The 17,298-nt window shown below is 40.9% G+C and overlaps 1 protein-coding gene and 1 pseudogene across 1 annotated transcript; both read right to left on the bottom strand.

Moving 5' to 3' along the window:
* Positions 1 to 2,099: 2,099 nt before the first annotated feature.
* Positions 2,100 to 16,270, bottom strand: LOC146635359 (PRELI domain-containing protein 1, mitochondrial-like). The gene is made up of 6 exons (XM_085350097.1): positions 16,158 to 16,270; positions 13,583 to 13,645; positions 10,508 to 10,538; positions 4,962 to 5,075; positions 2,878 to 2,956; positions 2,100 to 2,191 (listed from the first exon to the last, which is right to left on the bottom strand). The coding sequence occupies exons 1-6, from the start codon at positions 16,268 to 16,270 to the stop codon at positions 2,100 to 2,102; spliced, it is 492 nt and encodes a 163-aa protein (XP_085206223.1).
* Positions 6,371 to 7,682, bottom strand: LOC146635360 (uncharacterized; annotated as a pseudogene).
* Positions 16,271 to 17,298: the final 1,028 nt, after the last annotated feature.

Raw genomic sequence — 17,298 nt, 5'->3', positions numbered from 1 at the left:
CAAATAACTTGTACTTAGATGAAACTGCTTGAACTGATGATCTTGGAATCTGCAGTTGCTTAGAAATGGCTCCAACAGACCTTCCCAACTCATGTTAATCTACAGTTCTCCTTCTTATATCTTCACTCAGGCTTTCCCATTACAAGCATTGGTCAATCCAGTGAGGGTTGTTTAACAAATTCTTTTTATCCGGGCAATGAGAAACCCACAAGTTTTTTCTCTTTTATTTTCAGGTGCTTACTTTACCATGTAAGAACCATGTAGAACCTTCAGCGTCAAGATGTGTGAATAGATATTATATAGAACACACAGGGAGTGGGCAGAAGTTTTAACACTGATGTCCCTCTTCTAGCCAACATGCAGGACAGTTTATATGGCTAAAATATATTTTTGTAGCAGGCTGTAAATATCTTTATTTCTGTTGTAAAGTTTGACATTTTGCGTCTGTGGGAACTGACTCACTTTTGGTCACTTTTAGAACCAGTCTGAAGTGGATATTAGAGAAACTGCAGTGTTCAGTGCTTTAACATTAGCTTTATTTGTTAGCCCCAGAGGTTGATTTTGCATAATGCAGCTTGGCATGCTGCAATATTAACATACACCAGGTTACTGACAACCCTTTTTCGAGCTACCAAATGGAAAAATGGGAAAGCCAAAACGGATAAGACTACATCTAAAACACAATATCCTCTTTAGCATGAGACAAAACAAAACTCAACTCTGACCTTCCCCTTGGTCTCAATGCGTTGGCCAATTATCCAGAACATAAATCTATTGGAATTTTAAGATCAGAGCCATACCACCAGAAAACAAACATCTACTCAAACTGGCATATGGATACTATGAAACATGCATTTCTACAACAGTCTGATTCTAAACTACCTGAATCTGATGTAAACCCGTTCCTATTGATAGAAAATCTCTTAAGACATTTACTGTGGGAGGTCCCAAAGAAATCCAAGATGACAATAATCATTCAGAGAATTCTACAAAATAAGACAAAAAACTATTTCCATATAAAAATATAAAAACAAAGATAAGAAAAGTCAACATAAACTTAAATTATTAACTTAATATCATGTTTAAATTACATAACTGACAAATTACAAACTGCAAACTTCAAAAAAAATTACTAAAACTTTAATAAGATGATTAAATCAGTCCCAAGGAATCCTGGGAATTATTGTAGTTCATTGCTCTGGTGACTTTGAAAAGTAATCAGTATCAGCTAATGTGTCACCAATCAGAACTGAGGATGAGTGGATGCCCCACCGTTTTAGTGCTGCTCTTCAAACGAGCCATAGAGATTGAAAATGTGACGTCATTCAAGGGTAAAACCGCAAAGGATTCTGGGAATTCGTGGCAAGAGGTACTAGCGCATACAGGCTTTCAATTGAAATCAGTTACACAGCGATAAAAAGAAACACAAAAAATGGAAAGAAGCTGTTGTATTATTAACTGTAATAGCCGGTCACATGACAGCCACGGGAAGCCGACGGGTAAAGCAGATAAAACAGGTTTTTTGTTTTTTTGTATCACTAATTGCCCAGTACGATTACAGCATACAATATTATTGTCACTGCTACATTTCTGTAATCCGTACCAGAAATTATTTCCACTACTAATTAATTACCATTGAGCTTAAAGGTCCTATTAATAAACGGTTAACGAATGTGTATTTATGAAGACAATTTGTGAGACTGGTAAACTTACCTTTGTTTGTACGATGGTCTTTCGTTCTACACGGTGCATTTCAAGGTCCTGCACCCATCTGTCAGTAAACTGTACCTGGGCTTGTTGCAGTGACCTGAAGTTACTAAACTTCATGAATGTATGCACTGGTGGTTTTCTTTGCCTTTTCGTCGAGTCTGTCTTTGTACAGACCGGCATTGTTATCCTTCGTTTTGTACATACCTTTTTTGGGGGGCAAAGAAAAAGCAAGAAGGTATTGGAACCGGAGAATGAACGTTTTGCAGTGCTGCAAATACTTGCATTTGATGCGGTACTTGGATTGTTTTGCCACGAGTTCCCGGCATGCAATGTGCGAAAGTCACGTGGTCTGTCAATCTGTATTGTGGGCTTGTTGTTCCTACTGAGGTTCAGACAAACTGTTTGGGTTTCTGGTTGGGGGTCGGCGTGGCTTGTGGTGGGAGGGGCTTTTGCTTCTCTGATGACTCTCCCTGGTCACTAGCTGTGGATAAATAAAAGTAGAAAATGAGGAACTGTCACACTGATCTGAGCCCTGAAGTGAAAAATAAACTGAATATGAGCATAATGGAGCTGAAAATAGGTTTAAGGTTTAAAACAAGAAAAGAAAATGCACAGTTCTCACACCCGGAGTGTACCGTCGTCTTTTATATGCAATCTAAGGTTTAAGTTCTAATGACCGAAAATCAGGCTGATCTAAACTACATCTACATAAAAAAGTCAAAAGAGAAGACTCATATGACATTTGTTATTCATATTTTAATAAATAAAAAAAAATGTGAATCCTGTGACCAAATCTAAAAATCAATGAAAAATTTGACATCACTCTAAGCCACCACCAAAGGTGTGCAATACAGTAAATGTTGGTCTCAATCTGATACTAGATTGAGACCAACGTTTAATGAAATGCTCTAAAAGTTAAATTAGACAAAGATGATCAGAGAAAATAAAAACCATAGTTTTTAAATGATGATTTCCCTTTTTAAGAAAGAAAAAAACAGCGGTTTTGTGATAGGCTGACGTTTGTTTTCTTGGTTTTAACTGGATTTCTTTTTACAGTTTCAGGACTTTTGTACAAAAACACATAGCTTGTGGTAATTAAGCTTCAGGTTTTGGTGAAGCCCTCAGAGGTGAAATACAAATGTGTGTGTGCATGTATTTGTGACTTACTCTGTAGCTTGGAGAGAGAGTACTCCAGCCCTCTCATGGCTTTAGCTTGGTTACTTTTAAACCTGGCGAGACCGAATTCCTGGCGGAGAAAGACAAAGAATTAGTCAAAGATAAATACCCGCACCATACGCAGTGTTGGGAAGGTTACTTTTAAAATGTATTCCGTTACAGAATACAGAATACATGCCCCAAAATGTATTCTGTAACGTATTCCGTTACGTTACTCAATGACAGTAACGTATTCTGAATACTTTGGATTACTTAATATATTATCGTGCTTTTTACAACAACGTGAATGTACTATTGCTGTGTGATTTATTACTATTACTGAAGGTCCGCGACTCCGAACTGTAGTAAAGGGACCTCTGACTAATACGGCGGGGTCCCTGTCGGCTCGTAGCCGAACAATAGCTTTACTTTGTTGTGTGGGTCAACTTTTCTTGCGAGAGACAGAGAGAGGCGTTGAAAGACTGCTCCAACGGAACTTATTGTTTTCGGAGGAAAACACGAACACGGTGTACAGTCGAGTCTTAATAGCTTACTTACAACTGGGCTCGTCAGGCACTCTTCTTGGCTGCAGTGGTTATTATTATATTTACATGCTTCCAGCTCCCGTTTTTGCTCGATGACAACTCGTACCTTTCCACTCGCCTTTTTCTCCCTCCTCGCGCTCACAGACACATAACGTGTATGGCAGTCCATTCTCCCTGCAACACGGACTACACTGCCCATGATGCTACATTCTTTAGAGCTATGCTTGTAGCATTCTGCCTGTTAGCTTAGCACAACAACAACAACAACAACGAAAAGGCGCTCTCTCACCCAGGAAACACACAGTCGCAGAAAGAGAGAGAGAGCGTCGCCCTGTAACCATGGCAACCGTAACGCTGCCGCCTGGAACGAAAGAACGTAGCTGTCAAACAAAACCCAAACAGTCCTGACCCGCGACAAAATGAAACAGGAAAGTACCGCAGTGTAATCCATTTATTTCAACAAAGTAACTGTATTCTGAATACCACCTTTTTAAACGGTAACTGTAACGGAATACAGTTACTCATATTTTGTATTCTAAATACGTAACGGCGGTACATGTATTCCGTTACTCCCAAACACTGACCATACGTTAGCTGTATATAGATACTGACGAAGTGTCACATAGTTGGTTTTGGTATCTTGGCTTGGCTTGAGAGCCAGGAGGTATTACTTCACAATTTTCTGAGTGTTTGCAGACAAGTCAGCATCTTCCATGCAAACTATGGGCGACAATGGACAATCTGATAAGAGACCAAACCAATCGCAGACAGAATTTTGGTGCAGCACCCTCTTTGCAACGAATTTCCCCAGCAACAACTCGCTAACTAGTCATGACAGTTATAAAGAAAGACAATAAATTGAATGAATTATGAAACGCTTATTTTTTTCTATTAGATCTGAAAATGTTGTGTAATACTACAACCTGAAACTACAAACAGATTTCGTTGGCCTGTACAGAAGAAAAAGGGAAAAAAATGTAACAACAGCTGTGAAATGGAATAGTCCAAATCACCAAAAGTAAACTGGACCTGGGCTTGTTGCAGGGATCTGAAGTTAATAAACATGAAGTGCATACACTCACACTTAGGATCATACAATAATAAATATGTCCGTGATGAAAGTTGGGCAGCACGCTAATGTCCTTACTCCACTCTGTATGCTCGTATGGGTCTGACCCTTTCAATCCTTTGATTTTTTCCTTGTCCTTTTTTTTTGCCTTTTCGTCAAGTCTGTCTTTGTACGGACCTGCCGTGTTGTCCGTCGTTTTGTACATAACTGTTTTTGGGGTAAATAAAATGCAAGTAGGGATTAAAACCACAGAATTAATGATTACCGGTGCTGGAAATACTAGCGCTTGATGCAGTGTTTTGATTTTGTTGCCACGGGTACCCACAAAGCAATGCACGAAGGTCACGTGGTCTGTCAATCTCTATCAGAAATACACTAAGAGAAGCTGGTGTGTTCTTTATACTTTAAGTGATAGTAGGTTGAGTTTGGGTTTTGGTGGCCAATTTTCCTTAGGACTGAAACATTTGTATGTTTGTGTATACCTGTATGGGTCGACCCAGTCCATATACAGCTGTGGAGATCCAGGCCTCCCTCCTCAATTTGGTCCAAGATGGCCGACCATGGTTCTCTTCAAACAGACACCGCTCCACAACAGTCTTAGAGGCAGAGACGGTAGAAAATGTACAAAAAAGCCCGTTTTTACTCCAAACACAAACTATGTTCAAGCACAGGAAAAAGTATTATATTCAACTTAGTTAAATACTGAAAATGTTAAAACCAACCAGACTGTAAGAGGCCTTGTAGTTTTCCAGTCAAAAAGCATTTATACCTGTGTCCAGTGCAGTTCTTTAAATCTGCAAATTCATCCATTTTCTTGTCCTTTCTGAGATGAGCAAAAGTGGAGAGAATGGCCTCATTTAGGAAACTATCTCCAGCCTTTCCAGCAAGGCATTCCCAGTCCAGTCCTGTTTCTGTCCCAGGTCTCCTCACAGCTGGACATGCCCAAAACCCCTGACCTAGTCCATCAAAGTCTAGATGTGCAGGAGATCTCCTATTCAGGTGCTCAAACCATGTCAGCTGGTTCCTCTATTACAGTGGTTCCCAAACTTTTTTTTGCTGCCTTTGTTTTACAACACGCACACACACGCACAAACACATCCTCCAACCACACACGCCCATATTTTGCTCCATTGCGGTTTCTTTCACACCTCAAACATTTAGTAAACAACTAAGCAAATACAAGTAACTTGCAATAAATTACAGGCAGTAAGAAAGTAAACTATTACGCTACGTCCACAACTACACGGGTATTTTTGAAAACGCAGCTGTTTCGTTCACACATAAACAGCATTTCGAATCACCGAAAACTGAGATTTTTTTAAAACTCCTTTTTTTCCGTTTACGTGTGGATGAGTGTCAGAGATTTACAGTTAACAAACAGTCAGGTGAATAAACAACAATGAGACACTTGTGTAGGTTAACGTGCTGCACGGGTGAAAAACTCAGAGCAAATCACACCGAACTGAAGTATTTGTTTATTTTTATAGGTTACATCGTCAATATGCAAATATAATCACATTTCCTGTTACGCAGGTCCTGATGTCTGTCTGCATGCAAGCTGTGTGTGTGTGTGTCACAGAGTATGTGTGTTGCAGGTCAATTTCTAAGAATAATATAATGCAAGTCAACTTCTGCGGATATGTATTTCTGTACTGATCTCTTGTCAGCGTCACAGGGTCAGCTTCCTGTTTCAACAGAAAGCTGTGTCTGGTGAAATATGTATAACATAACATTTGAAGCATAATCAAATAAAACAATAAAAATTCCTTAACATTCCCTCCTGTTGTTAAAATATTTCACCACTTAATCATACTTTATTATCAGCCAACAATCACTTGCTTTCAACACTTTCAATTGTAGCATCATTCAGTATGTGTGAGTGTGTGTATTCCTATACTAAATCTTCTTCGTCCGGTTCATCTTCTTGTGGCAGTCCAACATAGGTGATTACTGTGGCCTGTACCATTTTGTCAATCATCGATCTGATACAGGGTAGAATGCATGTAGAGAACATGCAAAGCAATAAAAGAAGAACTCCTATCAAGACAAGTCCTTTGATCATGAGGGTCCTCCAGCTGCCGCTCAGCAGCCAGGTCAGCCAGTTCTCTGTGTTCATGACATAGTCTTGTTGCTGTGCATTACTAAGTTGTCGTAACTTCTCCAGGGCGGTGGTCATGGTCAAAGAATGCACGTTATCTGGAATATAGGTGCAGCAAGTGGTGTTGAATAAGACACAGAGGCCCCCTCTCTCAGCGAGAATCATGTCCAGGGCGACTCTGTGTTGCATGACCACTATTCTGATCGCGTCGATTTCCTCATTCTGAGCCTTGTTTATCCATATTGAGCTGTTCAGGAAAAGTCCAAATCGGTAGTCAAGAGTCTCGATTCTTAGCATGGTTTTTCCATTCCCGATCCATGGGAAAAGTGAGTGCAGGACTTTCTGTCCGGTGGTCCACAACTTGAACTCCGCTGGCACATCACTGCCCCAGATTGGATCATGAGGTTGCACATCATCAGTGCTCCTCTTGCGTCTTGGTTGGTCCTTGTCTTTCCTGCGGCATCCGGAAAGTCTGGGAGCAGTTTTGGTTCATCCCCAGCTTTCTGTTTCCGTATGCGAAGGTGAAACACATTGGATGTTGTATTCCTGGTTCCCTCCTGACGTTGAAAGATTTTCCCTTGTCATTGGTCGCATTCAGGTTTACCCAGTATCGGTCATCACAGCTGTAGTTCCAGTCTGAGACCTCTGGTGCACAAAATACTACCTCATTAGGTTTATAGTTGATCAGTGTTCCATTACACCGTCGCAGGTCAGTTTTTGTGACTTGTCTTTTTAACTCCAACTTGAAGGCGAAGATGTCTTCGGGGGAACATGTTCCGCTGTTGGCTTTGTAGAATATACATAGGGCTTCGGAAAGGCTGGGTGATTTTCCATACAGGGTGGCTTGCATTGCTGTTGTTGGGAGGTGTGAACAGACGTAGCAGCCAGTGTGGTTGTCTTCTGTATGTACTCGGTTGTAGACGTACCGGTACCAGGCATTGTTCAGTCAGGGGTGGTTGTGGTCTTTATCCATATCCTTCAGGTGTAAGTTGTCATATGACCATTTCTTCTGCAGGTGGTGCTGTGGGTCCTTGTCTCTCCAGGTGAGTATCAGTAGGCTCACTAGGAGCGCAATGCCAGCCACTATGAGGACAAGGTTCTTCATGATGACCAGGCACACCCGGGCTCCAAGTGAGTAGACCACTGGCGAGAAGAGAAAAGGGCGGGATATACCCAAACAGCCCTTTCCTCCACCAGGAGAACACCTAGGAGTCGGGGGAACCGGCGTCTATGCTTGTGTTGTCACTCACTTTTTTGCAGTGGCTTTGGTGGATCCAATCAACTGGTTGCAACCTGCAAGAAACTGGAGAGATATCGCTCGGCAGTTTATTGTTAGCACAATCTCTTTATTCTCAAATAACTTAGTCATCCACTCTGCTAGGGTGGTTTCTCTTATAGACTTATTAATAGGCTCACTAGTGAGAGGCAGCGGAAATAGCCTCCCGTGAACGATTTCAAAGGGTGTGAGCTTTTTGCGAACCCTGGGTTAGTTGCATCCACATCTTCACCAGGCCCAAACACTCAGGCCATTGTCTTCCTGTTTCCTCCATACATTTTCTCAATCTCTGTTTTATTGTGCCGTTAGTTCTTTCCACTAATCCTGCGCTTTGTGGATGATATGCGCAGTGATGTTTGATGCTGAAACCCAGAGCTTCAGAGACTTTACTAATTACATCATTAACAAAATGTGTTCCATTGTCTGATCTTATCAGAGAAGGAATGCCGTATGTAGGAATGAAATGGTTGCATAAACATTTTGCTACTGAGATTGCATCTGCTCTTTTCACTGGATAAATTTCTGGCCATTTGGAGAACACATCCACAATTACTAGAGCGTATTTTGATGCTTGACATTCGTTCAGTTCAATAAAATCCATGTGGATTGTGTGAAATGGGTGCGGTGGTGTTGGGGAAAAGCCTCTTTTAGGCTTGAGGTTTCCCTGTGCATTATGTTTCTGGCAAATCATGCATGTTCTGATAAACTCTTGTGCTGAAGCTTCAAAATTTTGAGTATAGAAGTGTTTGGGGAGGATACTCATCATTCCACCCCTTGACAAATGCTTTAAGCTATTTGTCACTAATGCTGCTGTCTTGTGTAGCAATTTTGTAGCCGTGCTCCACACTTTAACCATTTCTTTTGCTCCGCTATAGGAGCGGCTTCCTATTCATCTCTAAGTACATCAAGTGGTATTAGCTGTGAAGTTTCAGACATTAAAGTTCATATTGGTTGCTGTGCGGCCTTCTTTGCGGCTTGGTCTGCGAAGTTATTGCCTTTAGTAATTTCTGAATTATCTTTTTTGGTGTGCAACGCATATTGACTGTCAGTGTGAATATTTATATCTTGACCTTTGCGCAGCATGCACGTATGATAGCCGCTAGTTCTGCACTCTGTGCTGAAAAAGAGGAAGCTAAAGGTTTCGCTTCTAAAACAGTAGGCTGCAGTGTACTAAAAATGTCTGGTCGGGGTTTCATTTTTTCAGTTAGCTTCAGCATACAGCTGTGTTCGGCACCATCTACTTCCACAGGAAGGAGAGTGCTTGTCACAGTCAGGCAAAGCTAAAACTGCTTGTTTGCAGGGCAAGTTTTAAGTCAATAAATGCTTTGTCTGCCTCTGGTGTCCATTCTATTTCATCTTTCAGAGCTAAGTGTTTGCCATAGATCAAGTTTTGCAAAGGTTGGGCAGTGCATATTCAGGTATCCAACATCTGCAAAAGTTGCAGAGACCTAAATAACTCATCATTTGTTGTTTGGTGACAGGCTTAGGGGGGGTTTTGTACAGCTACTTTTCTGCTGTCTAACAGCTGTCTGCCTTGTCCTGTCAGTCTGTGGCCAAGGTACGTTACTTCTTGGCTCCACAAGTGCAATTTATGCTGTGAGACTTTATGGCCTTGCTCCGCTAGATGTTGCAAAACTGTCAGTGTGTTTGCTACGCAATTAGTCTGTGTGTAGCCTGTAATCAAAATATCATCAACGTATAGCAGGAATTTACCTGGGGCAGGAAGCGTGCAAAATGACATGGGTTTTCTTAGAGCTTCTGCATAAAGAGTGGGGCTATTCTGGAATCCCTGAGGCAACCTTGTATAGGTATACTTCTGGTTGGCAACAGCGAATCCAAATAGCTTTTGTGAGTCAAAGTGTAGGGGTATGGAAAAGAAAGCATCGGATAGGTCTATTACAGAAAACCACTGTTCCTTTGGTGTTACTTGATTTAAAATTGTGTGTGGATTTGCCACCACAGGTGGGGTTTGTTCTGTTATGTCATTTATCGCTCTAAAGTCATGTACTAGTCGATATTTCCCCGTGTCTACTTTTTTCACTGGGAAAATTGGAGTGTTACAGGTTGTTTCAGTTGTTTTTACTAAAATGCCTGCTTTTTCCATATCTGCAATTACTGGTCTGATCCCTTTTTCTGCTTTTGTGCTTAAGGGATATTGTGGATTAACTGGCCTGTAAGTTGTGGTAGTTTTTACTACAACTGGATCTGCTAGATCTGACAACAGAGGGTTTGTGTTCAGAGCCCAGAAGTAATTGTTCTATGTTATACACGTCCGTGTTTCCATTGCTCTTTGCCTCTTCGTCTTTTTTTTTTTTTTGTTCATTACGTTTTCACTTGAGGCATTCCTAGATACCGTCTAGTTTTTCAAAGAATTCACACATTTCACACATCTTACATATTCCAACTTTGAAGTTAAAGTTTTCTTATTTTTATCTCTCTATATATATATATTTAAACTTTGAATTGCTCACAGTTTACAGCTCTAAAACTGGGCATTTGTAAATCATGTACGTGAATTCGCATATGTTGCTTTTGCAGTGTTTCAGACCCCTTAAGCAGTCAGTTTTCTTTCCCAAATTTGCTAACCTATGGGTTTCTTCCGACCGCTGCACCTGGAGAATTGGTCCAGGTCTGTTTTGCTCCTGAAGAAACACAACTAAGACATTTTCATTATTATCCTGAGTACTTAAACTACCCGTTTCCCTCTCTCTGGTCAGAAATACCAACTCATGTTATGTGTATAAGTGTAAGCAGGTCTTCATTACTTGTCGTATGCATGTTAATGTTCAGTGAGTGTAAGCTGCTTCCTTCATTGCCTCTGTATGTTATTATCAGGTTTAATTCATGCATCTTTACACTGATGTCTTAATTCAAAATCATCTCACTTCTGATTCTTTCCAAAAATAATTTCACATGTAACAATTTGTGTATGTGTGTTTTCTATTCATTGATAGACAGCTCCCTGTGCTGTCCTCTATGCAACTTCTGCTTTAAAACAAATAAATAAAAATGTTTAACTTGCTCATTAGCTTAGTAGTGTCCACATATTTAAATCAGCTTTTCAATCTTGTAGCTTTAGCTATTATCTACAGGGTTGGGCTTATTAGTTGTCATTATAAATGTGCTCTACATCTCAGTAATATTTATCTAGGATAAATGACAGATTTTCAAGCAGGTTAAGTGCCTCTATGCACCTAATTGGTTTAGATATTGCCTTTATTTTCTTCATCTCATATGTCATTATACTGAGTTTGAGCAATCCTTAAGCTTGATGCAGACTACTTCATAACAATTATCCATCTCACATCATACTGACTAGGATACTTCTTGTCATTAATATTATATTTTTATTAATATTATCATCTTTTTCTTTCTATATAATGACAACAGTATATTACAACATTTTATCAGTGTAAATCACTATACTACTACTGAGCCAATTTAATAGTTTAGGATCATCTTACTCAGCAAACAGATAATTTAGAATTCATCCAATCCGTACAAATTTGCTTTTTCTCCGCCTACTTTTTAGACTGGTCTTCTGTTTGCCTCATCTCAGATCCAACCTTCAGTCACATTCATTCTCTCTGTTGCATGTTGAACCAAGTAATTTATTATTATTATTATTTTTATATTTTATTTTGTATCCATCAAGGGCTCTGGGTGGGCTGCAGTCCCACCCGTCATCCAGGCTGGAGACATTTACCTTTACACACACTTTCCTTGGCTGAACAATGAGACAGCCTTAATCTACCTTATGCATCTCTCTTTTTATAGAAAAGGTTTTCATGTGAATGATTTCCTTTTATTTATTTTATACAATCTGGGAATGATCGTCATGCCAACTATATTTCATTATTTAGTTCTGTTTGTAAGGTTCCTCTTAAAATAGTTACTGCAGAGGGACTGCAAACCATTTGGTTTCGTTTTGTAGAAGATTTGTTTACAAGGTATTTTATTGAGTTAAATATACAGACAGACCCGTGAAGCTGTCACTGGCACGAAGAATGAGATAAGTTATCAACAACAGGCTTCTACTTTCAGCTATTCTTGAAAGCGGTTGTCGATTTTACGTGATGACGCACAACTTTAATTTCCCATTCAGCCAGTACGTGAGCTATCAACGGTAAACAATTCAGTGGAGTAGTTCAGCCACCTTAATGTGCTGTTAAATCAACTTACTCCACCAACAAAACAGTAAAAACAGTTTATGCGCGCAATTTCTATCCTATGTTAGTTGACACTTTCCGTACACTTATTTACTTTCCAGTAAATTTAGACTTCCAGCCTTTTTTTAACTGCGAAACGAGTGTCTATTACACTGCCAGTTTCGACTTACAAGCGAGTCTTAAAACTGCCAGTCCCCGTAGGACGAGTTTTCTTGGAACAGTGTCACCCTAAACACCGATAATTTTACGCAAGGTGTGTCAAATGTGGAATAATCACCTGGCTTCGCTGTTGCCGGTCTGTCGGGCGTCCCCCTTCAAGTCCCACAGCCGTGGGCCTGTATAACGTCGGCCAGGACCCGAATTTTAGCGTCCCTGGACTTTCAACCCTACCTGGAGGGCGCTCTGCAGAGACTTCGACGCAGGTTTGTCACGGCGTCGGGACTTGAGGAAGGATACCACTGTGAAATGGAGCATAATATTATTATTAATACCAGTCCATTAACGACTTCGAAGGACCAATTAAATGTCAGAGATTTACAGTTAACAAACAGTCAGGTGAATAAACAACAATGAGACACTTGTGTAGGTTAACGTGCTGCACGGGTGAAAAGCTCAGAGCAAATCACACCGAACTGAAGTATTCATTTATTTTTATAGGTTACATCGTCAATATGCAAATATAATCACATTTCCTGTTACGCAGGTCCTGATGTCTGTCTGCATGCAAGCTGTGTGTGTGTGTGTCACAGAGTATGTGTGTTGCAGGTCAATTTCTAAGAATAATATAATGCAAGTCAACTTCTGCGGATATGTATTTCTGTACTGATCTCTTGTCAGCGTCACAGGGTCAGCTTCCTGTTTCAACAGAAAGCTGTGTCTGGTGAAATATGTATAACATAACATTTGAAGCATAATCAAATAAAACAATAAAAATTCCTTAACAATGAGGAATACAGAGTTCGTCACGCAACGTCAAAGGTATGTGCCTTTTTTCACGTCACGCTGTGCGCACGTTATTGTTTACATGAGATGAATTGCAGAATGGCAGATAGAGACAAAATACTGTTAATCTTACTGTCTACAGGTTTTACACACTAACATATACAAACGCAGTTACTGTCCCTCCATTTAGAAAGGCAGAGGCGTCACGGTGTGATTATTTTACTGTATGTGTAATAATATTCAACATTGCTATCAATGCATTTTTCAAAAAATGCCTCTCTGTGCAAAATGGGTTTAAAAACATAAACAACTGTGGGATACTGTTTGTCCGTGATTGGGAGAGCACAGTGCTGCTCCCGTCCTTAATTGGAAAACCAATCCTGCACGGGAGACCTACCTTGGCACTTGTGCAGGTGAAACCAAAGGGCAAATATGCTTCACCAGATTTTCTAGTCTTTGGCTTAGAATGAAGTTGGTTTGGAAACATATTCAGCGATGCTTCATCTCCTGCTTTGCATTTCTGTGGGCGCCCTGTGCTAGCAGTGTCCAAGAGTTTTGTTTTTTCTCTCCCCCCCCCCCCCCTTTTCATACCGCGCCCCCCCCCCCCTCTGCATTGGCTCTGTCTTGGTGATGAGCGTGTGGGCCTGAGGGTCCACGATAGAATCTTCCAGGACGTAGACCCAATGGCGTGTCCAGCGGGGTGGCCTGGGGGGGCACAGGCCACCCCCCAAACCAGACTGGCCACCCCTGGTGCCACCCCAAAGGCAAAACAATAAAATTCAATCAAATATCAAATGTCCGATTATGTTTTCACGGTGACGCTCAGATATCCGAGTGTAAGTGAATGCAGCATCGCTTCTGCGCTATGCGCATCACGTTAGCAAAGGTAGGAGAGCCAAGCACGAAAGACGGCACTGCAGGAAACAATTTTTCGGTGAAAGAAAATGAGGACAGAATAAATGTCCCGGTAAGTAATATCAAGTTTGTTGAGTTTAGTAAACTTCGGTGAAATTAGAATACCAAGGAAAAAAATAACACTTAAAGAATTATTGCAGCTGTGGAATATTTCAGACAGTATGCTACTGAGGGCAGCTAACATAAGAGTTATGAGTTATAAGATAATCTAAGTCGTAACATTGCTGTATGGAGCTGCAGATTTGGTTGCAGGTTAACATAGCTGGACTGGCCATCGGGCATACCGGGCATATCCCCAGTGACTTATTTTTTATTTTTTTTTGTAATGGCATGAACAATGAGAGGTGGTGGATTGGCCAGATGCAGGTCGATGTGTAGAAATAACTCCGTTGTTTGGTGGTGGCTATGACGGGGCTTCCACAGAGGCAGCAGGTGGATGAGGGAAGGGGAGGCAGGAGGAGAGACCCGAAGCAGCCGCCAGTCCGAGTGTCAGGTGAACTGAACTTCAGGTAAGAAGTTATGACCTGCAGTCTATCTGGGTCAGATATAAACCAAGTTTAGGTGGAGTTTATTTTCATGTTGCTGACTTTTTACTGTCAGTTGCAATAACTCATACTGCGTTCTAGCCAGTTTGACGGAGTTTTTATACAGCTGGGTGGGTGCTATGATGTTACTGATAGTGAACTTTATTTTATTCATAAGGTTAGTAGAGTTGCCAAGGGCTCCTTAAAAAAATGGGATGGTCCCTCATTCAGAGAAAATATTACGCGTTTCGTATTGAGCTGAGAAGAGACGCAGTTTGTCCCGGACTTTAGCTAGAATGGAAAAAAGACACAAAGCTGGATTTATTCTGTCTTTATGCTGCACAGCTGCCTCTTCTCTCATTCTCTCCCCCTCCCTCTCCTGTTGCTACTTCAATCATGAAACTGATCAATGATCAGCTGATCGTCTCTCTTGTTTGTTTATCGCCCACTTTGCGCCAGAAAGAGGAAACCAGCAGATATTGCGCTAAACAACAGCAGCACGTTTAAGCTTGATCAGCTGTTGTTAGAATGTATTTAATATTAATTTCTAGTATCAGCTGATGTTTGCTGGAGCCACAGCTGTAAAGCTGCTGGTCATGATGTCTGTTTAGATATGTGGTGAGAGGGAAACATGAAGATGAAACCAGGAGATGTCCTTACTGAATCATCAGAGCTGAACAGGTGATGGAGAAACAGGTTTACCTTTTAGGTGACATGAATGAGTTGAAGTTATGAACTGTTTCTGAGAGACAAATAACACCAGGATCCTTTTTTATGTAGCTGACAGCTGGTAACTGTGCAGGGGCGGGTCTAGCAAAGTTTTGCCAGGGGGCCAGGTAGGGCATTAACAGGGAAAGGTGGGCACAAAGAAATACTTTTCTTTCTTATTCTCATTTAAAATACCTAGTTTTTATTAAATAATTATCTAAATCTTACAACAAAAGTTTTTATCTGACGTAAAATGTATAGAAATCATACATATACCAACAAGACTGTACATCACTGTCACAACAGCATTTGTTTTCATTCAAAGTCTTTATGGCTTTACTACCTGGTGGGTCGGTCTGTAGTAAAAATGCCCAATTTTTTTGTCCCAGTCCAGCCCTGCAGGTTAATACTGGCAGTGTCACCATGCCAGCTGACTGTATTTTATCATCAGCCAGTGTTGTTCTTTATCAATATTACCAAAGTTTACCATAAGGCAGCATAGAAAGTATTTACTTGCTTTCAGGTTTTATTCAAATGTTAGTCTTTTCATTTGTTTCCCCACTTTTTTCCTGTTTCAAAATCAAACACCAGTTTGTGAGAAGATTATCTTCTTTTTTTAACAGGCAGATAAAGTTTTGCATTGGCATTGGCTAATTTGTCAATTGTTTGTTACAAATGTTCGTATTTTAATTTTCAAAAATGTTTTTGCCCAAAACATATGTGCACTATATGTCAGTAAAAATACTATGCAAATATTGATGTCCTTGAATGCTGAGTAAACACTGACAAAGCACTGATTGTATCTCTTGTACTTTATCAACACAGTATCTAAAAACTTTGCACCGTAGTGGTTAAAATCTCATTCTAATAAGAGTTAAAAGTGCATTTGGTTATTAGGTTTATAGGATTATTGAATTATGGTTAAGGGTTGGTAGAATTTTTTTTTTAAACATTATCTGCCAATTAAATCTGCCACCCTTCTCCAAATCTGTGCCCCTACCTGGCCCCCCCAACAAAAATTTTCTAGACACGCCACTGCGTAGACCGCCCGAGCCATGTGCATGGGGAAGACCCGCTCCGCCCAGCCCGGCAGGCGGTTGGTCTTCGTCAGCAGTCGCCTGGACAGCAGGTGGTTGGGTTGGGTTGAGTTCCTCTTCATGTTTAAGTTTGTAGAATAAAATTTATGTTCCCGTTGCTATGAACACTCACTGACTTTGATCACGGCAAGCAAGAGAGGATAGGACAGTCGTGCCAAAGTCCCCATTAACAGGACATAGACAGCTGATTGTGCCTGCATTAGTGCCTGAAAATCCGGGTAGCTTTAAATTCTAACAGTGTGTTTAAATGACTTTAGTTTTCATACCACAAAAAGTTTTCAGACGCTAGTTTTCAGACACCAAATGAAAACCGTTGGGGTGAGCACGTTTTTAAATATGCAATTGTTAACAGTAGAATCTAAAGTTGCCACTTTAGTGAAAAAATGACTTTGCGTTGGCTGGGAATTGAACCCGGCTCAATTGCTTGGAAGGCAGCTATGCTAACCTCTATACCACCAATGCTCACATTAGGAGAGTGGAAAGTAGAGCGACTTATCCTGTGATTAACACAATACTAGTACTTCTATGCAATGCTTTTCATCATAGCATTTGTTTACTGTAAAAACTGTTAGCTGCGACCGTTATTAGGTGTTGCTACAGCTCCGAGGCCAGCATTGCTAATCCCTTTGTTTTATAACCGCACTTCACCAGCGGGCTCAAGCTAGTTAGCTGTTTAACGCGGTCGCCGGTCGCCGCTTCGTCATAGTCTTCTTTTTTTTTAATCTAAATGCTGAAGTCAGCGTCCGAGGCTCTAAACACCCTCTACCGTAAACGTCGCAGTCTGTTGTAGCTGCTGAGGAAGCTAACAGCTTCGGCTAGCCAAGTAACGGACGTACCTAAAGCGCGTGTTTCTCAAAGCCCGGCGGACTGTAAGGGAGCCGGCATGGATAAAACACAGCAGCGGGGCAGTTTGGGGGTTTCTTTGTAGCAGCTGCTTATTTGAGACAGAAACAAAGAAGAAAAAAAGTGGACCCAGGCGGTCATACGTGCACTTACCGCCTTTTTCCACCAGATGGCAGACTAGACAAGCAGAAATCAGGTCGCGCTGCTTGGTAAACGGTTCACGACTAAATCCACATGATCTGCAGAC

Source organism: Diplotaxodon limnothrissa, linkage group LG3 (assembly GCF_057381915.1).
Source record: "Diplotaxodon limnothrissa isolate DT_005_m linkage group LG3, D_limnothrissa_male_GT1.1, whole genome shotgun sequence".
NCBI lineage: Eukaryota > Metazoa > Chordata > Actinopteri > Cichliformes > Cichlidae > Diplotaxodon > Diplotaxodon limnothrissa.
This window is presented reverse-complemented; position numbering and strand designations above follow the sequence as displayed.

What these genes read in the sequence shown, in the direction of transcription:
- LOC146635359 (XM_085350097.1), bottom strand. Translation starts at nt 16,270, where the DNA reads ATGAAGAGGAACTCAACCCAACCCAACCACCTGCTGTCCAGGCGACTG. An exon ending in CCCATGCACATGGCTCGGGC is followed by an intron (nt 13,646 to 16,157) that starts GGTCTACGCAGT and finishes GACACGCCATTG; the next exon opens with GGTCTACGTCCTGGAAGATT. An exon ending in ACGCTCATCACCAAGACAGA is followed by an intron (nt 10,539 to 13,582) that starts GCCAATGCAGAG and finishes GGGTAGTTTAAG; the next exon opens with TACTCAGGATAATAATGAAA.